Below are 26116 nucleotides of genomic sequence, written 5' to 3' on the forward strand. Positions count from 1 at the left end.
AGTAGATCCCAAACTCCCTAAAATGCCTGCCATGCCTTCCACCATCTGCCCTTGTCCCCATTACCTCTCCATCTTCTATTACCCTCCCATGTGACCCCTCTGCCACCCTGACCTCCTTGTTCCTTTAATATACCAAATACTCCCCTGCTTGCACATTTGCTGTTACCTCTCCTGGAATGGCTTCCCCTAAATATCTGTGAAGATAGTTGCCTCAAGTCTTTCAGGTGTAGGCTCAGAAACACCGTCTCCACAAAGACTTCCCTGATCACCCAGCTTAAATTTCAACCCCACCTCCTCTTACTTATTCTCTGTTCAATATTTTACTTGTTTGCTGACCATCTCTTCCCACTAGAATGGAAGCTACACAAAGGCACAAATTTTAGTTTTGTTACTGTGTTGCTGCCAAGTCACTTCAGTCGTGTCCGACTCTGTGCGACCCCATAGACGGCAGCCCACCAGGCTCCCCCGTCCCTGGGATTCTCCAGGCAAGAACACTGGAGTGGATTGCCATTTCCTTCTCCAATGCATGAAAATGAAAAGTGAAAGTGAAGTCTCTCAGTCGTGTCTGACTCTTCGCGACCCCATGGACTGCAGCCTACCAGGCTCCTCCGTCCATGGGATTTTCCAGGCAAGAGTACTGGAGTGGGTTGCCATTGCCTTCTCCGTGTTACTAGCACCTAAATCAGTGTCAGGCACATAGCAAGCACTCCATAACTGGTTGTTGAGTGAAAGTAACATGAGGCAAAACACACTATTTCACCCACAGAGGCTGCCATAATCTGCCTCACAGGATGCTCAAAAGACCTGGACATAATGGAACTATCTGAGCACTTTCCTACGTGCAGACACCGTTCTAAGAACTTCACACACTAGCTCATTAGGTGCATGCAATAACTTACATGTATTAACTAAGTTAACTCTCCCAATAACCCTACCAGCAAGTTCTATTATTACCACTTTTGACAAATGAGGGAGAAAACGACTGGTTAAGTAACTTGCCCAAGGTCACAAAACTACTGAGTGATGGAGCCAAGATTTTGACAGGCAGGTCTGGGCCCAGGGTCTAGCCCTTAAAATGTGTCACACTTTAATGTCACACATATGTCATTATTTCCTGGATTTTTTTTTTTTTTTTGAAGAACAGCATTCAATTTATAATAGCATCTTGTATTTTAAAGCCATTCTTTTGATTTCAGTGTTACGTCTGGGTTTGACTTCCTTCATTTCTACAAGGGTAAGGAACTCTTTACCTTGGAACAAAGTCAATATTTTTCCTCTACTGAAAGGGGATGGGGGGAGAGACAGTCAAAACTCTGAAAACAGAACCAAAGTTTCAGTGAGTATCTTTTAGAGAAAACACCAGTCTCTGCCATAGAGTGTGGTTACAAGTGACTTAAGTAACAACCATCATTTCTGGAGCATTTAGTGGACACTTTGACATCATGTTATTTCATCACAACCCACAAACACGACCAAGTAGGTGCTATGGTTGCCATGTTCCAGATAAGGAAAGGACTTGCAGAAGTTAAGTAACTTGACCCAGAGTCACTGGGAGCAGAACTGGGATGTGAATGGGCAACCCAGACTCCTGGCTGTGTGCTGCCCATCAGTCCTGCCCGACTGGCCGGCTTCTCAAAGGTAACAATGACACTTGCTCTGAGATGCTAGGAGGAGAAGGAGTGAAAGTAGGATTCCCAAGACGGGTGCCCACCTGCAGCCCCACGAGTCTGTGTATGTCCTGGGAGGAGGGCAGATCGCAGTCGTCGGAGAAAGCTGCTGCGTGGCCCAGGGCCAAGGTGGTATCATACAGCTCTTGTATGTCCCCTGAATTAACAAACACCAGGAGTTACAATAGTATAGCACTCATTCCAGGACTAGATAGAGCTTAGAGCATAAACAATCCCCGATTTTACTGTGGAGGAAAAGTATGTAATCTGTGGTTTCAAGTGGTTTGGCATTTTGCTTGAAAAGAATAGCTCATATCATATGAAAAGCCACTTAATAATGAGCTCCGATCTGCATTGGTCAGATTTCTTTATTTCTGTGGCTTTGTAGGCACTTGACCAATGCTCATCTTATTTCGCATGTGGGAAAGAGAGAAGACAGCATTTAACACTACAGTTTAGCTTGCTTCTAGTAACATCATCAGTGAGGCTTTATCCCTCTGTGTTTCAGGGTTGCAGGGTACCTATTACAGACTTTGACAGGGAGTGGCTCTCAGAAAGTCGATTGTCCCAGAAAGTGAATATCAACCTTTGTTTTCAAAATATTCTCTGATTTTTTATAATACCACCAAATTTAATGAGCCATGAAAATCACTGAGCCACTAGATATTTCAAAATTGAACAGAGATGGGCATTCTACTTATCAGCTGCTCCTTTTCTGAGTATTCTTGGCATCGGCGAGTATACCTTGGACGATTACATCATCATCCAAATAGATGACTTTCTCGTGTTGGTGGATAAGCAGAGGGAGATAAAATCGAACAAAGTTCAGCTGTTAAAACAAGAAAAGAAGTAATGGTGAGGAAGAGACAGAAGTTCCAGTGTATAATAGGGGTGCTCATGGGTCAGCTTTGACCGTGACCATGGCTCAGCTCTAGGTTTGGAGCAGAATAAAACAGAGACTGCAGAGAGGCCTGCCTGAGCTTCCTAGTGCCCAGTTTACTTGGGGCCCTGGGACTGAAATCAGCACCCATCAGAGGTTCTTCTAGATCCAACCTCCGCCCCCACTGCTGAGACTGTCACTATTTTCATCACTGTGAACTGCTACAGTGGAAGTCACAGAGTATATTAACCTTTCTGGCCACAAATTGCCAGCCTTTCTCTATACTCAGTAATTTGACACTGGTCAACTGAAACAGCCTTAAACACACACACACACACACACGCATCATCCCTCACATCATCACATCACACACACAGGCTCAATGTCTTAGCTCCTTGAACCAGAGAAAAGCCAGAGATGCATGGGCTGAGGATGGGTGTCTTAATATTTTAATGTACTGTGCTCAGTTGCTTAGTTGTGTCCAACTCTTTGCAACTCTGTGGACCATAGCCTGCCAGGCTCCTCTGTCCATAGGATTCTCCAGTCAAGAATACTGGAGTGGGTTGCCATTTCTTCCTCCAGGGGATCTTCCTGACCCAGGGATCGAACTCAGGACTCTTGCATCTCCTGCACTGGCAAGCAGATTCTTTACCACTAGCATCATGTGGGAAGCTATAATAATGTATAATGCAAAATGCGAACTCAGTGAGCACTCTTGATAATAAATATCTGGAATTTGGAAAAGATCGTATCATTAGAAGACTTAGAATTTAGTAAATTTTCAAGGATGTATTTAAAGAATAATCATACATAGAAGGAAGCTGAATTTTCTGTAAACCTGCCATCAAAACACCACTTTTTATTCAGGAAAGTGTCCTTCTTGTAAGAACTCTTGCAGTGAAACACTTTAAGATTGCTAGTGCCAGGGGAAAAGTTGGTGTTGCCTGAAAATATTAGTCAATACTGTGAAGTAAATACCCAATCTTGTTACAGTTTTCCCTTAGTTGCTAGGATACTCTGAGCTAAATGTAATGTCCAGTCACAGTACACACCACTGGCAATGGGTGGGGAATATATTTTTCTGGTCTCACTACTTGGCACCCCAACCACCCCTTAGGTATATTTACACATATAAAAGGATGCTACATTTTCTTATGCTTCATTTCTTCTTTCATAGCTTCATTATGTAAACTTCATAATGTAGCTTCATTATGTAAACCATCTTACATCCTTTCTGCAACAGATGCTTTATAAATGGTCAAAGCAGAGTTTGGTGGAGATCTAACACTGCGAGGCTTCAGAAACATTTCATGTGCACCCCAGTGGCTGGCCCTCTACCCTGAATAAGCATCTCACCAAGAACCATATCCTACATGTGTAATCCCTACTCACAGGCTGGAGCAGCTCAGGCCTTGAGGAGTCCGGTCTGATCTTTCCTTTAAGGACCACAGGGTTGAATTCCACAATTTTAAAGTTTATTTCTCTCAGTTTAGAATGTTCGATCCATTTCCTAAAGAGATAACAAAAACAAAGAACAACATCTAGCGCACACCTCCGACCTTGCCTCAACACACCTATTGCCTTGGAGTCAATGTCTTGCCTCCTTAGAAAATTAAAAATGCAGCGTGTGTAGCCTTAGCCAATTCTAGTCTATAAATCCTTCTGATTTTTTCCCCCATCTGGTTCAGTTTTGAATCTTTTTTTTTTTTTTCATTCACATAACTCCTTTTGCAAAGGAAATGAAGCAAAATAGTAATAACCAAATATCTCCCCAGAGCCTTATAATATCTCTGCAGGAAACTGGAAGAACAATAAGCGTTCCTTCTTTTAAAAAACAAAACAAAAAACTATTTATTTATTTAGACTGCCTTGGGTCTTGGTTGCAGCACGCAGGTTTGGTTGCTCAACAGCATGTGGGATTTTAGTTCCCCAGCCAGGGATCAAACCCACGTCCTCTGCATTGGAAGGCCAATTCTTAGCCACTGGACCACCAGGGAAGTCCCAGTGTTCCTCCTTTCTTATAAAGCAGCATCTGTAGTTGTTGGTGTTCTCTTTGCCATGGGGTAAGAGCCCTGTAAGGAGGCAGGGCATCCTTTGACTGGATCGTGTTTACTCTGCTGTTTGGACTCCAAGGATGACCTAAATTTACCTTTATCTTTCACTCATCTGTCTTTCCTCCCCACCTTCATCTCCTCTTCTCCACCCTCTCCGCTTATGTGTGCTCCGTCTTACAGAAATTCTGCCTAGCGTTTATCCAATTTGTAACACGATTCTTCATAGAAATGATTTCAAAATTAAATTTCCAATTTTATTTTTCATGTGGGCCACACATTTTAAAACCACACATGGTAACATTTTTGCTGATTAAAAATCAACAAGAGGGGTTTCCCTAGTGGCTCGGTGGTAAAAGAATCCACCTGCCAAGGCAGGAGACACAGGTTTGATCCCTGGTCCAGGAAGATCCCACATGCCGAAGAGCATCTAAGCCCGTGTGCCACAACTACAGAGCCAGTGCTCTAGAGCCAGGGAACTGCAACTACTGAGCCCATGTGCCGCAGCTACTGAAGCCTGTGCGACCTGAGCCCATGTTCCACAATAAGAGAAGACACTGCAATGAGAAGCCCATGCACCGCAACAAAGAGTCTTTTCCACTCCCCGCAACTAGAGAAAAGTCCACACAAAGCAATGAAGGCCACAACTAAATAAATAAATAAAATTCTTTTTAAAAATCGACAGAAGGATTCACTCTTCCAAACAAAATTTAGACCTGAAAATTTTGAAACATAAAAATCAGTCATTTATACAATGTTAAATATCAAATATATCTCAATAAAGCTAGGGAGGAAAAAATCATATAAACAAGAAAAAAAGAGACAACCAACAGAAAAATAGACCAGACATTTGAACAAGTACATCGAAATGGTAAGGAAACATGTGGGAAAAAAGGGCTCAACCTTATTAGAAATCAAGGAACCTCAAATTAAAACCACAATTCAATATCCCTGAACACCATCAGAATGGCCATGCCAAGCATTGGTGTTATAGGGGCGTGTTTACCAAAGGATCCCACAAAGATGATCATTAAGCTGTACGTGGGGTTTATACAATTCTCTGTTGTGTGTTATATGGCAAAAAAAAGAATTTTCCAAACATTTTAAAATGGGGTGGTGGAGATGACAACCAAGAGCTGAGAAACAGCCCCTGCTTAAACGTCATGAAGCCCTGTAGTTACCGCCTTCCTCTGGTTCAAGTACAAACCCTCACTCCTATTACACATGCCATCCTTCTGGTTTGGTTATCTGGTATTCACACCCACAGATAATTAAAGAGCTGTTAACAACAGGCTAAGTGAACAATCTGCAACAGTAAGTGATAAGAAGAATTTGGTGATCTGGTTTGGGGTTTGGTTATCTGGTTTTCACGTGTGCATGCTTGTGCTCAGTCACTTCAGTCATGTCCAACTCTTAATGACCCCATGGATTGTAGCCTGCCAGGCTCCTCCATCCATGGGATTCTCCAAGCAAGAATACTGGAATGGGTTGCCATGTCCTCCTCCAGGGGATCTTCCTGACTCAGGGATCAAACCTACTGCATTGCAGCGTTTCAGTCGAATCTCTCCTGCATTGCAAGTGATTCTATACCCTCTGAGCCACCTGGGAAGCCTGGTTTTCATACCCACAGATAATTAAAGAGCTGTTAACAATGTGCCATCACTTCATGGGAAATAGATGGGAAAACAGTGGAAACAGTGTCAGACTTTATTTTTTGGGGGGGCTCCAAAATCACTGCAGATGGTGATTGCAGCCATGAAATTAAAAGACTCTTACTCCTTGGAGGAAAAGTTATGACCAACCTAGATAGCATATTGAAAAGCAGAGACATTACTTTGCCAACAAAGGTCCATCTAGTCAAGGCTATGGTTTTTCCAGTGGTCATGCATGGATGTGAAAGTTGGACTGTGAAGAAAGCTGAGTGCCGAAGAATTGACGCTTTTGAACTGTGGTGTTGGAGAAGACTCTTGAGAGTCCCTTGGACTGCAAGGAGATCCAACCAGTCCATTCTGAAGGAGATCAGCCCTGGGATTTCTTTGGAAGGAAGGATGCTAAAGCTGAAACTCCAATACTTTGGCCACCTCATGTGAAGAGTTGACTCATTGGAAAAGACTCTGATGCTGGGAGGGATTGGGGGCAGGAGGAGAAGGGGACAACAGAGAATGAGATGGCTGGATGGCTTCACCGACTTGATGGACATGAGTTTGAGTGAACTCTGGGAGTTGGTGATGGACAGGGAGGCCTGGGGTGCTGCAATTCATGGGGTCGCAAAGAGTTGGACATGACTGAGTGACTGAACTGAACTGAACTGAAGTGAACAATCTGAAATAATAAATGATAAGAAGAATCAGAAATGAGACAGAAAAACCCACAGCAACCAAGGACCGTTTAGATAAAGAGCAATTGTGTTTTATATCTTAGTACCTCCTGTGGTGCTGTTAAAAAAAAATCTGATCATAAAAATCAAACATGAATACATTCTCCTTATAAATGATGGAAACAACACTTAAAATACCTTGAACTTCTCTTCATCACTGTTCTCTCTATTTCTTTCATCCTCCTTAAAAATAATTACTTTTTACAGCTGGGGGGGTATTTCTGGGTCTTTTTTTTTTTCTTACAGAAATACATACATGTACATGTACACATTTATAGTTTGGGGCTTTTCATTTCATTGCTTCAGATTGAATGCTGTGTCCTCCACATATTTGTATGCTGAAACCTAATCCCAAGTGTGGTGGTATTTGGAGGTGTGGCTTTAGGAGGTGATTAGGTCTTGAGGGTGGAGCCCCCATGAATGAGGTTAGTACTCCTATAAAAGAGACCCTGGTGAACCTCTCTTATCCCTTCCCCATGTGAGAACACAGCAAGAAGGCAGCCTGCTATGAGCCAGGAGGTGAGCCCTAACCAGACATGAATCTGCTGGCCCCTAGATCTTGGGCTTCTTGGTCTCCAGAACTTGAGAAGTAAAGTTCTCCTGTTTTTAAGCCAAACCATCCAGACTGTGGCATTTGGTTACAGCAATTCAAATGAATTAAGACATTCATAAAGTAGGTCAGTATATGAGGAGTACTGCAACTTGTATTTTCCACTTAATAATATGCCTTGGGGATCTTCTATGCCTTCTTTCTTTGTTAATAGCTGGATCATATTCCATAGTTCATTTAAATATTCCATTGATGGACATTTAAGCACTTAGCAATTTTTTTTATTATTTCATGTAATGCTGAAATTAACATTGTTGTATGTATATTTTGGTAGTATGTACTAGAATTTCTGTAGTACATATTCCCAGCTGTTGAAATGGAATGGTGAATCAAAATACATATACAATGCCATTCTATTAGATATTTCCATACTGTCCTCTCAAAATGCTTTAGTAATTAATGAAATGTGCATTGTGCAAACAAGGAATAAGCATGTCTATTTTCCTGCACAGGATGGTGCTGTCCTATTTAGATTTACCATCCTGATGAGTGGACAACTATATGTCATCGTTTTAATTTGTTTTTCCCTACTAGTAACATGGAACATCTTTTCGTGTTTGCTGGCCATTTATAGCTTTTTGTTCTGTGAATTGTCTGCATTCTGTGCTCATTTTTCTACTATATGCTTGTCTTTTAAAATTTTTTTGGTAAGAATTCTTTATACATTTTGGATAGTAATCCTTTTTCTACAATACATGTTGAAGACAGTTTTCCTAATCAGTTGTGTGATCAGTTTTACTCAGTGTTTTTCACCAGTTAACATTTTTTTAATATTAGCAGTCAAATCTGTCCATTTTTCCCCCTGAGGTCTGGGAGTCACTCTCCATACCAAAATTATACAACTATCCTGCAATTTAGTAATACATTTAGAATTTTATCTCCTGTTTATTTCTTATAAATCCAACTCCAATTTATGGTTTAGTATGGTGTGTGATAGGAAAGAAGTCACTTTGCAGTTTATGAATTATAATTAATGATGGTTCTGAGCTATATTAGATGATTACATTAATAGCCTCTCAGGTTAAGAAAAGCAGAGAAAAGAGAAACTTTGAGAAAAAAGACTCTTGTAAATGGCTTAAGGATTGGGTTTCCTTCATGCATTAAATAATTCTCTTCTGTAGAACAATGCACTGCCCTACCAGATTAATGAGGCTTTGCTGAAATTTCCTTAGCCAGGCAACACATTTGTCAGGCCATCAGGTAAACCTCAGGTTATCCTCTCATTAATTTGAAGGACATTTATCAAACCCAAGAAAGAAGAGAATCCATATAAGGAAAGATAAGAACAATTAAAAGGAAGTAGAGGGACTTCCCTGGTGGTGCAGTGGATAAGAATCCAGCTGCCAATGCAGGGGACACAGTTTTGATCTCTGATCTGGGAAGATTCCACATGTCCCAGAGCAACTAACTCTGTGTGCCACAACCACTGAGCCTACGTGCTGTGACTACTGAGCCTGCACAGCTGGAGCCCGTGCTCAGCCACAAGAGAAGCCACCACAACAAAAAGTAGCCTCTGCTCGCAGCAACTACAGAAAGCCCATGAGCAACCTGGGCTCAAAATAACTACAAAAAAAGTTATTATATTATTGCTACAAAAATAGCAACCAAAAAAAAAAAACCAAGTTGATTTAAAAAAAAAAAAGGAAGTAGAAAACTCCAGAGTCTACAGTACACATATTACCGTATTCGGGACAGAGTGTTCCGGAGCCCAACTACATAAAACAAGATGTTGGCATCAGTGTTGCTGTAGATGCTGTTGATGGCGGCCATGGCAGCGCCCATCCTGCCTGCTGCTGCACAGATCACCACCGGAATTTCATCCTCCATCTCCTCCGGGGTCTCAGAGTCATCATCTGGAAACATCAGAAGCAGAGTCTTGGAACATGAAGGAATTTCACAGTCCGGCTTGTCTTTCCCACTCCAGGGGGAAGACACACAGTGGGGAAGGGACTGTCCATCATTCTCCAATATCCAACTTTCCTTCTCTCAGAACATTGGAAATTTAGCTGGCACGTAGCCAACCACTATTTTTCTAGACTCCCTTGCAGCTTTAAGTGACTAAGTGTTGACCAGTGAGATGTTGGTGTCAGTATATGTGCAACGATTGTGTTTGCCTTTAAAAAGAATGTGGGGATTTCCCTGGTGGTCCACTGGTTAAGTGGTTGAGTGAAACTATTCTATATTCTATGATAGTAGATAAGTGTCATTATCAATTTCTCAAAACCTGTAGAATGAATAACACCAGGGGTAAACCCTAATGTGAACACTGGTGGGGATTCCCCAAAAGTTCAGTGCTTAGGACTCAGAGCTTCCACTGCAAGGGGTTTGTTGCCTGGTCAGGGAACAAAGATCCTGCATGCCTCGTAGTATGACCAAAAAAAAGAAGAAGAAAGAAAGAAAGAAATTAACTATGGACACTGGTGATAATGATGTGTTAATGTAAGTCCATGGAATGTAATACATGTACCACTCTGGTGCAAGATGTTAATAGTGGGGGAGGCAGTGCGTATGTGTGTGTGTATGTATGTGTTTGTCTGTGTGTGTATGTGTGGTGGAAGGAGGAATGGGAGAAGTCTCTGTACCTTCTGCTCAGTTTTGCTGTGAACCTAAAACTGCCCTAAAAAGTAAAGTCTATTAAAAAATCAACACGCACTTCTCGAAAAACTCCAGCCCAAACAGAAGAGAATCCAGTAAATGGTGATCGTTTTCTGCAGCCCTCTCAGCCTCCATTTCAAAGGCAGACCTTCTGCCAGGTGGGTGTGTGTCTCTCAAACCCTTCTTAATGTACACCCAAAGCATGTAAACTACACACTGCATAAATATTACATGAAATTTGATGAATTATTTTAAAACCAAAATGAAATCATACTTTCATAGTCTCTGTAACTTGCTTTTTTCATATAACATACCACAGATATCCATCTTTCAATGCCAACATTGTGTTCTTTTGGGCAGTATTTCATAGCACCGATTGCTTTTTAAAATTTTAACACTGAATGGGATAAAAATGTGCTACTGGATAAATTTATGTGGTCCAAACACTTTATCACATATAAATGTATGGCCAATTAAATAGTCAGGATATGTGCTTTCTAACAGTTCTTTTCAGTTCAGTTCAGTCGCTCAGTCATGTCCGACTCTTTGCGACCCCATGAATCGCAGCATGCCAGGCCTCCCTGTCCATCACCAACTCCTGGAGTTCACTCAGGCTCACGTCCATCAAGTCAGTGATGCCATCCAGCCATCTCATCCTCTGTCGTCTCCTTCTCCTCCTGCCCCCAATCCCTCCCAGCATCAGAGTCTTTTCCAATGAGTCAACTCTTCACATGAGGTGGCCAAAGTACTGGAGTTTCAGCTTTAGCATCCTTCCTTCCAAAGAAATCCCAGGGCTGATCTTCAGAATGGACTGGTTGGATCTCCTTGCAGTCCAAGGGACTCTCAAGAGTCTTCTCCAACACCACAGTTCAAAAGCATCAATTCTTCAGCGCTCAGCCTTCTTCACAGTCCAACTCTCACATTCATACATGACCACAGGAAAAACCATAGCCTTGACTAGATGGACCTTTGTTGGCAAAGTAATGTCTCTGCTTTTCAATATGCTATCTAGGTTGGTCATAACTTTCCTTCCAAGGAGTAAACATCTTTTAATTTCATGGCTGCAGTCATCATCTGCAGTGATTTTGGAGCCCAAAAAAATAAAATCAGCCACTGTTTCCACTGTTTCCCCATCTATTTCCCATGAAGTGATGGGACCAGATGCCATGATCTTCGTTTTCTGAATGTTGAGCTTTAAGCCAACTTTTTCACTCTCCACCTTCACCTTCATCAAGAGGCTTTTTAGTTCCTCTTCACTTTCTGCCATAAGGGTGGTGTCATCTGCATATCTGAGGTTATTGATATTTCTCCCGGCAATCTTGATTCCAGCTTGTGTTTCTTCCACTCCAGCGTTTCTCGTGATGTACTCTGCATATAAGTTAAGCAGGGTGACAATATACAGCCTTGACGTACTCCTTTTCCTATTTGGAACCAGTCTGTTGTTCCATGTCCAGTTCTAACTGTTGCTTCCTGACCTGCATACAGGTTTCTCAAGAGGCAGGTCAGGTGGTCTGGTATTCCCATCTCTTTCAGAATTTTCCACTGTTCATTGTGATCCACACAGTCAAAGGCTTTGGCATAGTCAATAAAGCAGAAATAGATGCTTTTCTGGAACTCTCTTGCTTTTTCCATGATCCAGCAGATGTTGGCAATTTGATCTCTGGTTCCTCTGCCTTTTCTAAAACCAGCTGGAACATCAGGAAATTCACGGTTCACATATTGCTGAAACCTGGCTTGGAGAATTTTAAGCACTACTTTACTAGCGTGTGAGATGAGTGCAATTGTGTGGTAATTTGAGCATTCTTTGGCATTGCCTTTCTTTGGGATTGGAATGAAAACTGACCTTTTCCAGTGCTGTGGACACTGCTGAGTTTTCCAAATTTGCTGGCATATTGAGTGCAGCACTTTCACAGCATCATCTTTCAGGATTTGAAATAGCTCCACTGGAATCCCATCACCTCCCCTAACTTTGTTCATAGTGATGCTTTCTAAGGCCCACTTGACTTCACATTCCAGGATGTCTGGCTCTAGGTGAGTGATCACACCATCGTGATTATCTTGGTCATGAAGATCTTTTTTGTACAGTTCTTCTGTGTATTCTTGCCACCCCTTCTTAATATCTTCTGCTTCTGTTAGGTCCATACCATTTCTGTCCTTTATCAAGCTCATCTTTGCACGAAATGTTCCTTTGGTATCTCTGATTTTCTTGAAGAGATCCCTAGCTTTCCCATTCTGTTGTTTTCCTCTATTTCTTTGCATTGATCGCTGAAGAAGGCTTTCTTATCTCTTCTTGCTATTCTTTGGAACTCTGCATTCAGATGCTTATATCTTTCCTTTTCTCCTTTGCTTTTCGCTTCTCTTCTTTTCACAGCTATTTGTAAGGCCTCCCCAGACAGCCATTTTGCTTTTTTGCATTTCTTTTCCATGGGTATGGTCTTGATCCCTGTCTCCTGTACAATGTCATGAACTTCATTCCATAGTTCATCAGGTACTCTATCTAGGCCCTTAAATCTATTTCTCACTTCCACTGTATAATCATAAGGGATTTGATTTAGGTCATACCTGAATGGTCTAGTGGTTTTCCCTACTTTCTTCAATTTCAGTCTGAATTTGCCAATAAGGAGTTCATGATCTGAGCCACAGTCAGCTCCTGGTCTTGTTTTTGCTGACTGTATAGAGCTTCTCTACCTTTGGCTGCAAAGAATATAATCAATCTGATTTCAGTGTTGACCATCTGGTGATGTCCATGTGTAGAGTCTTCTCTTGTGTTGTTGGAAGAGGGTATTTGTTATGACCAGTGCATTTTCTTGGCAAAACTCTATTAGTCTTTGCCCTGCTTCATTCCGTATTCCAAGGCCAAATTTGCCTGTTACTCCAGGTATTTCTTGACTTCCTACTTTTGCATTCCAGTCCCCTATAATGAAAAGGACATCTTTTTTGGGTGTTAGTTCTAAAAGGTCATGTAGGTCTTCATAGAACTGTTCAACTTCAGCTTCTTCAGCGTTACTGGTTGGGGCATAGACTTGGATTACTGTGATATTGAATGGTTTGCCTTGAAAACGAACACAGATCATTCTGTCGTTTTTGAGATTGCATCCAAGTACTGCATTTTGGACTCTTTTGTTGACCATGATGGCTACTCCATTTCTTCTGAGGGATTCCTGCCCGCAGTAGTAGATATAATGGTCATCTGAGTTAAATTCACCCATTCCAGTCTATTTTAGTTCGCTGATTCCTAGAATGTCGACATTCACTCTTTCCATCTCTTATTTGACCACTTCCAATTTGCCTTGATTCATGGACCTGACATTCCAGGTTCCTATGCAATACTGCTCTTTACAGCATCGGACCTTGCTTCTATCACCAGTCACATCCACAGCTGGGTATTATTTTTGCTTTGGCTCCATCCCTTCATTCTTTCTGGAGTTATTTCTCCACTGATCTCCAGTAGCATATTGGGCACCTACTGACCTGGGGAGTTCCTCTTTCAGTATCCTATCATTTTGCTTTTTCATACTGTTCATGGGGTTCTCAAGGCAAGAATACTGAAGTGGTTTGCCATTCCCTTCTCCAGTGGACCACAATTCTTTTAACAGCTATTATAAAAGCAACTCATTTCTTTCCATGGAGAAAGGAGTTTGCAGTGGCATCAGCCAGCTGAATGTGTTGGCCTGTGGGCAGGAAATGAAATGTGAGGAGTAAAGAGCTTGAAGTTCGAAAACATTTGGCCTTATATGACCTTCTCTCTTTCTCAAAGCAATTTACTGAGTCATTCTTTCCATACTATTGTGGACTGAATTGTATATCCCTAAAATGCATGATGCTGAAGCCCTAACCCCCTAGTATTAAGTTAAATGAGGCCATTTGCGTGTTCAGTCACTCATGTCCAACTTTTTGCAACCCCAAGGACTGTAGTCTGCCAGGCTCCTCTGCCCACGGAATTTTCCAGGCAAGAATACAGGAGTAGGGTGCCATTTCCTTCTGCAGGGGATCTTCCTGACCCAGCGATTTCTTGCATCTCCTGTATTGGCAGGCAGATTCTTTACCACTAGCATCACCTGGAAAGCCCTAAATGAGGCTATTTTTGCTGATTAAAAAGTGACAAATGGTGTTTCCCTGGTGGGTGGGTGATAAAGAACCCACCTGCCAATGCAGGAGACGTAGGTTTGATCCCTGGTCCAGGAAGATCCCACAGGCCATGGTACAACTAAGCCTATGCGCCACAGCTATTGAGCCTGTGCTCTAGAGCCCTCAAACCACAACTACTGACGCCAGCACAGAGCCCTCACTCTGCAACAAGAGAAGCCACCGCACTTAACGAAAAGCAGCCCCTGCTCTCTGCAACTAGAGAAAAGCCTGCACAGCAGCGAAGACCCAGCACAGCCAAAAATAAATTAATTAATTTTAAAAAGATAGATTGGGGAAAAAAAAACAAGAAACAAACAAACAAACTTGGGGCCAGGAGTGTGTTTTAACACACCCTCTGTGTGGTTCTTATAAGTGTTAAAGTTTGAGTAGGAGTAATAACTCTAGAACACAACTAAAATGTTAGTCTTGGTGGGTTTTCTACAAACAAGTCCTGGGAAACTGACCAAATTTTTGCTTGTCTCTGAACCCACCTATTGAAAAGACTAAAATTGTGTCCTTAAGTATTTCATCTCATTCATTCCTTTATTTAGCTGTCCTGGGTCTTCGTTGTGGCATGCAGAGTCTAAATTTTATTATTATTATTTATTGGAGTATAACTGTTTTTCAGTGTTAGCTTCTGCTGTACCATAAAGCAAATCAGCTATATGTATACATGTATACATGTATCCCCTCTTGGACCTCCCTTCCACTGCCTCCCCCATCCCACTCATTTAGCTCATCATCAGTTATGGCATGCAAACTCTTAGTTGTGGCATGTGGGATCTAGTTCCCTGACCAGGGATTGAACCCAGGCCCCCTGCATTTGGAAGCTCAGAGTCTTGGCCACTGGGCCAGGGAAGTCCCAATTAGGTATGTCTTCTTGGTAGACTACGTGCCTGCTTACCTGCTTCATTCTTTTCTATATTCATTTTTACTGTGGTAAAATATGCAACATGAAATTTACCATCTTGGACTTCCCTGATGGTCCAGTGGCTAAGACTCTGTTCGCCCAATGCAGGGGGCTGGGGGTTTGATCCCTGGTCAGGGAACTTGATCCCACATTCCTCAACTAAGAATTCACATGTTGCAATTAAGATCTGGTGTAGCCAAATAAATATATTACAAAAAAATCTTACCATCTTAACCATTTTCAAGTGTACAGTTCAATGGTATTAAATACATTCACAACTGTTGTACAACCATCAGTATCATCCATCCCCATAACACTTTTCATCTTGTAAAACAGAAACTCTATACCCAGTAAACACTAATTCCCTCCCCCACCCACTCAGCTCCTGGCAGTCATCACTGTGTTTTCTGTCATCATGAATTTGACTATTCTGTCTCATATTAGTGGAATCACACAGTATTCATCTTTTTGTGATTGGCTTGCATCACTTTTCATACCTGCTTCATTCCTGAGCATGGTCCCCTTATGAACTTTCTTATACAGAATCCCACAGAGGGTCACAATCAGAAGGAACAGCAACACCTGGTTAACTGAAATAAAGATAGAAACATGTTCAAGTCTAACCTGTCAAACTGAAATTGTGGATTAAGTTTAGAATAGCCAGTGTGAACACATGTGCTCCCTGACATTTCTGACATACACAGTATGTCAGTACAGATCTAGAACCTTTCTCTAAGCAGACAGCATTTGGAGTAAAGGGTTAATCTACGATACTGATGATACTCAAGGATGTCAGGTGTAGTTTAAGAAGAGACAGGGCTCTTCCCAGGCAGTCTGATGTACAGATTACTTAACCTCCCTGAGCCTCAGTTTGCTCATCTGCTAAATGGGGATTGTAATAATAATCATTACCTTTCAGAGGTGTTTTGAGAGTTAACAAAGCCCATGAAGGCCCAATAAAGACTTTAAAACTCTTATGTATTATCATTTACTATTTTTGTGCATCAAGATATTCATTTATTGGCTTCATACTGATCTATTTTCTGGCCTCTAGGCATTTGTCTTCACATTTGGAAAAGGAAGGAGTTGGACAGTCTTCATGGATGCCTTTCAGAGCTACCTCCTAAAGCTCAGTTGTTCTGCCTTACTGACACCCACCATCTCCTCTCTGCCTTTCTGGGTTATCAGATTCAGACAGAGACAAGCAGGTACTATACTCAGTTTAAAACAGAAATACAGAGAAGCAGAAGACAAGAGACAAAATTTAGAGTTTGTCAATACAACTGATTAACATTCCCATCCCACAGCCAGTTTGGGGAAGCAGCCCAATGCCTCTACCATCTGACCCTTTTTTAGTATAAGTATATCCCATTCAGTATTGGGGATATACTTACACTAAAAAATTATTCATAGTTTATTAGAAATTCAAGTCTAACTGGATATTTCATCTTTTTATCTGCTACATTGGGCAGCTCTACTCTGAGGGTAACAGTAACACAACTAGGTTATTATTTTCCCACTAGATTCACAAACAAATGGATATAAAATCAGAGGCAAATCCAGGTTTTAATGGTGTCATAAGATTAAATAATTTGAGATGACTCTTTAAGAATAAGAAGACAAATTACAAATTAGACACAAACATGAATATTTATTTAAAATGAGAAAATAAACCATATTTGCAACTTTTATAGAACCATCAGACCACTCTCATGAAAAATCTACCCCTGAGCAAAACACTTAACTTTCTACAGAAATCATCCTCCTATGATAATGCTAAGAATTGCCTTTGGAAAACTATCCATGAAAATCAAAGAAAATTCAAAAATAAATAAATAAAAGAAGACACAGAAGAAGACCCAGCATCAAAACAGTCCTCCAAAATATCTATTTTAAATCATAACTTTCCAAAGTTTGTAATCTTACTTTTTCGTAACAAAGCCATGTGGGTTCACGTGGATAAAAACTGTGACCTGTGGATTAAAGAATAAAATTTTGTTTAAGAGATAATCAACCCGAAAGTCATAATACAATTATTAAGGACTATGTCTTTGACTGTTTGATATATGGCAAATTTTATAATCATTCTTAACTGTTCTGAATTTAGAATTTTGGAAACTATTTCATGAATGTAGATCTCACCTCTTCAGATTGATTTCTCTGGTTGTACAAAATGTGCAAAAAGCCCCCAATGGGAATCTTTTACCTTCTTCAAGAAGCTGTGGTACATATACACAATGTATTACTCAGCTATTAAAAAGAATGCATTTGAACTAGTTCTAATGAGGTGGATCGGAGAAGGCAATGGCACCCCACTCCAGTACTCTTGCCTGGAAAATCCCATGGATGGAGGAGCCTGGTAGGCTGCAGTCCATGGGGTCGTGAAGAGTCGGACAAGACTGAGTGACTTCACTTTCACTGTTCACTTTCCTGCATTGGAGAAGGAAATGGCAACCCACTCCAGTGTTCTTGCCTGGAGAATCCCAGGGACAGGGGAGTCTGGTGGGCTGCTGTCTCTGGGGTTGCACAGAGTCGGACACGACTGAAGCGACTTAGCAGCAGCAGCAGCAGCAATGAGATGAGTGAAACTGGAGCCTATTATACAGAGTGAAATAAGTCAGAAAGAAAAACAGCAATAAGTATATTAATGCATATAGTGGAATTTAGAAAGATGGTAACAATAACCCTATATGTGAGACAGCAAAAGAGACACAGAGGTAAAGAACAGACTTTTGGGCTTTGTGGGAGAAGGCAAGGGTGGGATGATTTGAGAGAATAGCATTGAAACATGTATATTACCATATGTGAAATAGATTGCCAGTCCAGGTTCGATGCATGAGACAGGGCGCTTGGGCCGGTTTACTGGGATGACCCTGAGGGATGGGATGGGGAGGGAGGTGGGAGGAGGGTTCAGGATGGGGGACACATGTACACCCATGGCTGATTCATGTCAATGTATGGCAAAAACCACCACAATATTGTAAAGCAATTAGCCTCCAAATAAATAACTAAAGAAAGAAAGAAAGAAAGAACAGCCATGTGAGTTCCCTGGGTTAGCAGGTCAGATGGCACTAACTAAAAGAAATGTCACATAAGAAAGTTTCCTTGATATAAACTATAAATTCCATGCCTTTTCCTCTGCTATCATAACTTCCTTCCTTTGATAAGGATGCTCCTACATCTTTAAGAAACAGTAAGAAAACAGAACCATCCTTAGAGGAGTACACTTTACACCCCATTCAATCATTCATTCAGTAAACATTTACTGAGATCCTACTAAAAGTCCAGCACTGTGCTATGTCCTGGGGATGCAATAATGAACAAACTAGTCCTGGTCCCTAACATCATGAAGCTATATTCAGTGGGAAAAACAGATATTAAAATGTAACAAACAAAATACTTATCAGTAGATTATGACTGAAATAATTAGACATAAAGGAAACAACAGAGCTGCTGTAATAAAGATGAATAGAGGTAGGGAAGCATCTTGAAGACAAATCAGGAAAAGCCTTGAGGAGATGACATTTGATCAGGAGAAAGAGCAGGAGCCAGTGGAGAGAATGCAGAAGAGCATACCAGGCAAAGGGAACAGCAAGTGCAAAGGCCCTGGGGCTGAGGATCCTAAGTATCACAAGAGGCTCAGTGTAGCTGGAACATAGCGGACTAAGGGAAAGACTGACCAGAAGAGGCTGAAGACAAACTGTGGGGGTCAGTAAAGGAGTATGGATTTTATTTTAAGTGCATGTAGCCCCCTTCATCCACCTTTGTCTTCCTTAAATCCCTAAAGTAATGTTTTTCAAACATTCCCACAGAGATTCTTATGATAAAGGAAAGCAGACACTCAAAGTCATCCACAGTGAGTTGAAAATATCTAACAAGTTTCTTGCTTTACCTTTAAATTCATGTCAACTGTTACAAAAATATCTGAAAAAATAGTTCCTTTCATTGTCAGAAGAGCTCTTTTTGGGAAGAAAACTTTTCATTGTGAAATCCAGGTTTTCTATGCATAGATGAATGGATAGAGGTAAGAGAAGAAGAAAGCTAAGAGTAAATGATGAGCTGGAATCTGGTGGTTTGGCCACAGCCCCAGAAGAACAGCATGTAAGGTGGAGAAAGGTCCTGGGACAGGAGCTGTCAACCACCCATTAGAACTTACTAAACAACACATTTCTAAATAACCAACAGGTTACTGAAGAAATCAAAAGGGAAATCAAAAAATTTCTAGAAACAAATGACAATGAAAACACAACTCAAAACCTATGGGATGCAGCAAAAGCAGTTCTAAGAGGGAAGTGTATAGCAATACAATCCTACCTCAAGAAACAAGAAAAACATCAAATAGACAACCTAACTTTATACCTAAAACAACTGGAAAAAGAAGAAAAAAAAAACCCCAAAATTAATGGAAGGAAAATCATAAAGATCCAAGCAGAAATAAATGAAAAAGAAATGAAAGAAATAATAGTAAAGATTAATAAAACTAAAAGCTATTTCTTTGAGAAGATAAACAAAATTGACAAACCCTTAGCCAGACTCATCAAGAACAAAAGAGAGAGGAATGAAATCAACAAAATTAGAAATGAAAAAGAAGAGGTTACAACAGACAATGCAGAAATTTAAAGGATTATGAGACTATTATGAACAACTATATGACAATAAAATGGAAAACCTGGAAGAAATGGACAGATTCTTATATAAGTTCAATCTTCCAAGACTGAACCAGGAAGAAATAAAAATTATGAACAACCCAAGTACAAGCACTGAAATTGAAGCTGTGATCAAAAATCTCCCAAAAAGCAAAAGCACAGGACCAGATGGTTTCACAGGAGAATTTAATCAAACATTTAGAGAAGGGCTAATGCCTATCCTTCTAAGTCTCTTTCAAAAAATTGCAGAGGAACACTTCCAAACTCATTCTATGAGGCCACCATCACCCTGATACTAAAACCAGACAAAGACAACACAAAATAAGAAAACTACAGGCCAATATCACTGATGAACATAGATGCAAAAATCCTCAACAAAATTTTAGCAAACAGAATTCAGCAACACATCAAAAAGCTCATACACCATGATCAAGTTGGGTTTATTACAGGGATGCAAGGATTCTTCAATATACACAAATCAATCAATGTGTTACATTATATTAACAAATTGAAAGATAAAAACCATATGATCATCTCAATAGATGCAGAAAAAGCCTTTGACAAAATTCAGCACCCATTTATGATTCAGTTCACTTCAGTCGCTCAGTCGTGTCCGACTCTTTGCGACCCCGTAAATCGCAGCACGCCAGGCCTCCCTGTCCATCACCAACTCCTGGAGTTCACTCAGACTCACGTCCATCGAGTCAGTGATGCCATCCAGCCATCTCATCCTCTGTCGTCCCCTTTTCTTCCTGCCCCCGATCCCTCCCAGCATCAGAGTCTTTTCCAATGAGTCAACTCTTCACATGAGGTGGCCAAAGTACTGGAGTTTCAGCTTTAGCATCCTTCCTTCCAAAGAAATCCCAGGGCTGATCTTCAGAATGGACTGGTTGGATCTCCTTGCAGTCCAAGGGACTCTCAAGAGTCTTCTCCAACACCACAGTTCAAAAGCATCAATTCTTCAGCACTCAGCCTTCTTCACAGTCCAACTCTCACATCCATACATGACCACTGGAAAAACCATAGCCTTGACTAGATGGACCTTTGTTGGCAAAGTAATGTCTCTGCTTTTGCATATGCTATCTAGGTTGCTCATAACTTTCCTTCCAAGGAGTAAACATCTTTTAATTTCATGGCTGTAATCACCATCTGCAGTGATTTTGGAGCCCAAAAAAATAAAGTCTGACACTGTTTCCACTGTTTCCCCATCTATTTCCCATGAAGTGATGGGACCAGATGCCATGATCTTCATTTTCTGAATGTTGAGCTTTAAGCCAACTTTTTCACTTTCCACTTTCACTTTCATCAAGAGGCTTTTTAGTTCCTCTTCACTTTCTGCCATAAGGGTGGTGTCATCTGCATATCTGAGGTTGTTGATATTTCTCCCAGCAATCTTGATTCCAGCTTGTGTTTCTTCCAGTCCAGCATTTCTCATGATGTACTCTGCATAGAAGTTAAATAAGCAGGGTGACAATATACAGCCTTGACGTACTCCTTTTCCTATTTGGAACCAGTCTGTTGTTCCATGTCCATTTCTAACTGTTGCTTGCTGACCTGCATACAGATTTCTCAAGAAAACTCTGCAAAAAATGGGCATAGAAGGAACCTACCTCAACATAGTAAAGGCCATATATGATAAGCCTACAGCAAACATTATTCTCAATGGTGAAAAACTGAAAGCATTCCCCCTAAGATCAGGAACAAGATAAGGGTATCCACTTCCACCACTATTATTCAACATAGTTCTAGAAGTCCTAGCTACAGCAATCAGAGAAGAAAAAGAAATAAAAGGAATCTAGATCAGAAAAGAAGAAGTAAAGCTCTCACTGTTTGCAGATGTACATAGAAAACCCTAAAGATAGTATCAGAAAATTGCTAGAGCTACTCAGTGAATTCAGCAAAGTTGCAGAATACAAAAGCAATACACATAAATCACTTGCATTTCTATACACTAACAATGAAAAATCAGAAAGAGAAATGAAGGAATCAATTGCATTCACCACGCAACAAAAAGAATTAAATATCTAGGAATAAACTTACCTAAGGAGACAAAAGAACTTTATACAGAAAATGATAAGACACTGATGAAAGAAATGAAAGATGACATAAACAGAGAGATAGTCAATCTTCCTGGGTAGGAAGAGTCAATATTGTGAAAATGACTATACTATCAAATGCAATCTACAGATTCAATGTGATCAAATTACCAATGGCATTTTTCACAGAACTAGAACAAAAAATTTTACAATTCATATGGAAACACAAAAGACCCCAAATAGCCAAAGCAGTTTTGAGAAAGAAGAATGGAACTGGAGGAATCAACCTTCCTGACTTCAGATTATACTACAAAGCTACAGTCATCAAAACAGTATGATACTGGCACAAAAACAACAATATAGACCAATGGAACAAGATAGAAAGCCCAGAAATAAATCCATGCACCTATGGGTACCTTATTTTTGACAAGGGAGGCAAGAATACACAATGGGGCAAAGACAGCCTCTTCAATAAATGGTGATGGGAAAACTGGACAGCTACATGTAAAAGAATGAAATTAGAACACTTCCTAACACCATACACAAAGATAAACTCAAAATGGACTAAAGAACTAAATGTAAGACCAGAAACTATAAAACTCTTAGAGGAAAACGTAGGCAAAACACTCGATGACATAAATCAAAGCAAGATCCTCTATTACCCACCTCCTAGAGTGATGGAAATAAAAACAAAAGTAAACAAGTGGGACCTGATTAAACTTAAAAGCTTCTGCACAGCAAATGACACTATAAGCAAGGTGAAAAGACAACCCTCAGAATGGGAAGAAATAATAGCAAATGAAACAACTGACAAAGGATTAATTTCCAAAATATACAAGCAGCTCATACAACTCAATACCAGGAAAACAAACAACCCAATCAAAAAGTGGGGAAAAGACCTAAACAGACATTTCTCCAAAGAAGACACAGAGATGGCTAACAAACACATGAAAAGATGCTCAACATTGCTCATTATTAGAGAAATGCAAATCAAAACCGCAATGAGATGTCATCTCACACCAGTCAGAATGGCCATCATCAAAAAATCTACAAACAATAAGTGCTGGAGAGGGTGTGGAGAAAAGGGAACGCTCTTGCACTGTTGGTGGGAGTGTAAACTGATACAGCCACTATGGAAGACGGTATGGAGATTTTTTAAAAACCAGGAATAAAACCACCATATGACCCAGCAATCCCACTCCTAGGCATATACCCTGAGGAAACTAAAATTGAAAAAGACATATGTATCCCATTGTTCATTGCAGCACTATTTACAATAGCCAGAACATGGAAGCAACCTAGATGTCCACTGACGGATGAATGGATAAAGAAGTTGTGGTACATATACACAATGGAATATTCAGTTCAGTTCAGTTCAGTAGCTCAGTGGTGTCTGACTCTTTGCAACCCTATGAATCACAGCACGCCAGGCCTCAGGAATGCATTTGAGTTAGTTCTGATGAGGTGGATGAATGAATCTAGAACCTGTTATACAGAGTGAAGTGAATCAGAAAAAGAAAGATAAATATTGTATTCTAACACACATATACATATATATATATATATGGAATCTAGAAAAATGGTACTGAAAAATTTATTTACAGGGCAGCAATGAAGAAACAGACATAGAGAATAGACTTATGGACATGGGGAGAGGGGAGGAGAGGGTGAGAAGTATGGGAAGAGTAACACGGAAAAGTTACATTACCATATGTAAAATAGATAGCCAACGGGAATTTGCTGTATGGCTCAGGAAACTCAAACAGGGGCTCTGTATCAACCTAGAGGGGTGGGGTGGGGAGGGAGATGGGAGTGAGGTTCAAAAGGGAGGGGATATATGTATACCTATGGCTGATTCATGTTGATGTTTGACAGAAAACAAAAAATTCTGTAAAGCAATTATCCTTCAATTAAAAAATAAATTAACAGCAACAAAAAGAACTTCTTTCCCTGTACAGATGGGCTCTCAGGACTTTCAAAGAACTGGAATTTTCAATACTCAGTCTGCAGCCTCTGCCATGCTCTGCACCTTCTAATCCCCACCCTGCCTCCACACTGCTTTTCCCATGAATCTAAAGACACATGTTGCTGTATTTGAGAGGAATCAAGGGAAGAGGGCATGTTCTTTATTTTGAACATGGAGGGTGGGAGAGAGAAGCAACTGATCTATAAAGCTCTGTGGGTATTGGACAGGAGAATGGAAGCCGTCAAGGACTGGTATAAAGTTTGGAGGGAATATTGCATCAGGGAAAGGAGAGTTAATTTCCTCTGAATCGCCAAATCAATGGTAGATGGCTAGAATCTTAACCTTTTTTGACACAAATATCTCAGAAGTTTGGTGAATCCTACAGATCTCTTCCCAGAATATCTTTAAAAGCTTAAAAGGTACATTTTGTTACAAAGAAAATCAATGATAAAATTTTAAAGCAAGCCATCAGAATATTGGGGGAAAAAAACATATTTGTGATCTACCAACAAACACACTTCTTTATTAAATAACAAGGAATATTAGCAGGTAGAATACTTACTGTAACTTGAGGTAGTGACGAACTTTTAAAAATGTGAGATATTTGTAACAAGTGTAATGTAATATGAAAACATCTGATTTATACTGATAATGAAGTCACAGGTACCACAATTTTTGTGATTTGTTGCCTATATTCACAAGGGAAGGAAATGCTCAATTTTAAGGAGAGATTAGTGAAATTAAAGATTCATTTTTTCTCATCTAAGTGCCTGAGAAAATGAAATGTATCTATGGACACTTTAAGCATCTGCACATTTTAGGTTAAAGATTACAGAATTTCTGGGGCTGATTCAATGGACAGCTAGGTTAAGGTGTCAGAGAAAACTGACGTTTTTAATGTTTCACTTCATCTAGTAAAATTGCTTCTTTGGGAAGATTTGCCAGGTTTGTGCTGTAGCTTTTTGTAGCCCCAGACTCACAGAGTGTGTGTGTGTGTGTGTGTGTGTGTGTGTGTGTGGCAGGGAATGGGGGTGGGCTGGGGAGGAACTCGGGGGTGGCCTGTTGTGCACTGCAGAATGAGAAAGTGTCCCAGGCAAACAGTAGGAGAGGAGCAGGTTGATTCTCAAGGTGACTGCCAGGGGTGAGGAGCACAAATGAAAAAGAAAGCCCTCAAAGGAAGGCTGAAGGCATGCCAGAGACTGATCTGGGATAGGATTTGCCTGTTTTTCATAGCTGTACACTGCCAGGAGTAAGTACAATATCTGTCTTTTCACAACTTCATATAGACCAGTGTTGAAACACCTGCCTCTCCACTGAACATTATAGAAAATAAAAAAGGGCCCAGGACACAAACAGAAGGAGACTTTTCACTTGGTAATCTTACAGGACTTACTAAATAACCAATATGGCTCTCAACACCAATCAATTAAAATGGGCAACACTGATGTCCCACTGGTCTGTTCTGACTGTTAAACAGAAGCCTTGGCACCCCTAGAATGTTGAATGACATAAACGCATTATCTACTCAGTCAAATAAATAGTTAAGTACAAGAGAAGCTAAACACACATGCGCACACGTGCGCACGCACACACACACACAACAAAGAGTGGCTGTCACATCATCAACCATCCTTATCTTCTCCCAGAACAACTTCTTACTTCTTTTGCTTGAGACAAATGCATAGCAAATTCCAAGCCATCTATCAGCTAGATATATTACAGGAACAATTTCTTTTAACAGGAGAGGCAACTACCTCTTCAAAGAATAAAGAATTGGCCTTATAAGAACTATTCTGCCAAGATACTTGAAATATGTTGACAAGGTCATTTCTTTGTAGTGTCCTAGATTTCCATAAATTTCCTATTGTCAACTTCCATAATTAGAAAGAGCGCTTCACTCAGGGAAACACAACCGGTGACATATAATAAAATTCAGTATACTTGCTTTTTTTTAAAAAAAAAAGACTTCCTTCTTGTGACATGTCAGTGATTAAAGGCATATCAGATCAGCTTCAAAATTTGATTTGTTGATTTTTTTTTCATGTTTAAATTTTTACTTATAGTAAAATTCACTTTTCTAGTTGTACCATTCTGTGATTCTTAACACATGCAGAAATTCTTGTGATAATCCCAGCAAATGCAATAAAGAACAATTCCAGCACCTCCAAGGAATTCCCCTGCATTGCCCTCTCGCAGATGGACTCAACCTGACACCTAGCCCCTGGTAACCCCTGATCTAGTCTCTGTCCC

The 26116-nt window shown here is 40.5% G+C and overlaps 1 protein-coding gene across 3 annotated transcripts in view; it reads right to left on the minus strand.

The window, feature by feature from the left end:
* The window catches only part of GLT8D2 (glycosyltransferase 8 domain containing 2), a 41985-nt gene that overhangs the window by 5945 nt on the left and 9924 nt on the right, over window positions 1-26116 (minus strand). For 2 of the 3 annotated variants that reach the window (XM_086401069.1, XM_086401071.1), the window contains exons 2-7: window positions 17145-17191; window positions 15716-15808; window positions 9267-9438; window positions 3940-4057; window positions 2412-2496; window positions 1712-1824 (exon numbers count right to left, since the gene is read on the minus strand). In XM_086401069.1, the coding sequence (XP_086257195.1) occupies window positions 1712-1824; window positions 2412-2496; window positions 3940-4057; window positions 9267-9438; window positions 15716-15808; window positions 17145-17163 (600 nt within the window). In that variant the 5' untranslated portion in view covers window positions 17164-17191. Of the gene's footprint in view, window positions 1-1711; window positions 1825-2411; window positions 2497-3939; window positions 4058-9266; window positions 9439-15715; window positions 15809-17144; window positions 17814-26116 lie in introns of all 3 variants that reach the window. The other variant, XM_086401070.1, reaches the window with a different exon arrangement.

The sequence above is a fragment of the Bos grunniens genome, chromosome 5 (genome assembly GCF_055505025.1).
Source record: "Bos grunniens cultivar Pamir isolate PY7600 chromosome 5, Bosgru_T2T1.0, whole genome shotgun sequence".
In the NCBI taxonomy this organism is placed as follows: Eukaryota; Metazoa; Chordata; class Mammalia; order Artiodactyla; family Bovidae; genus Bos; species Bos grunniens.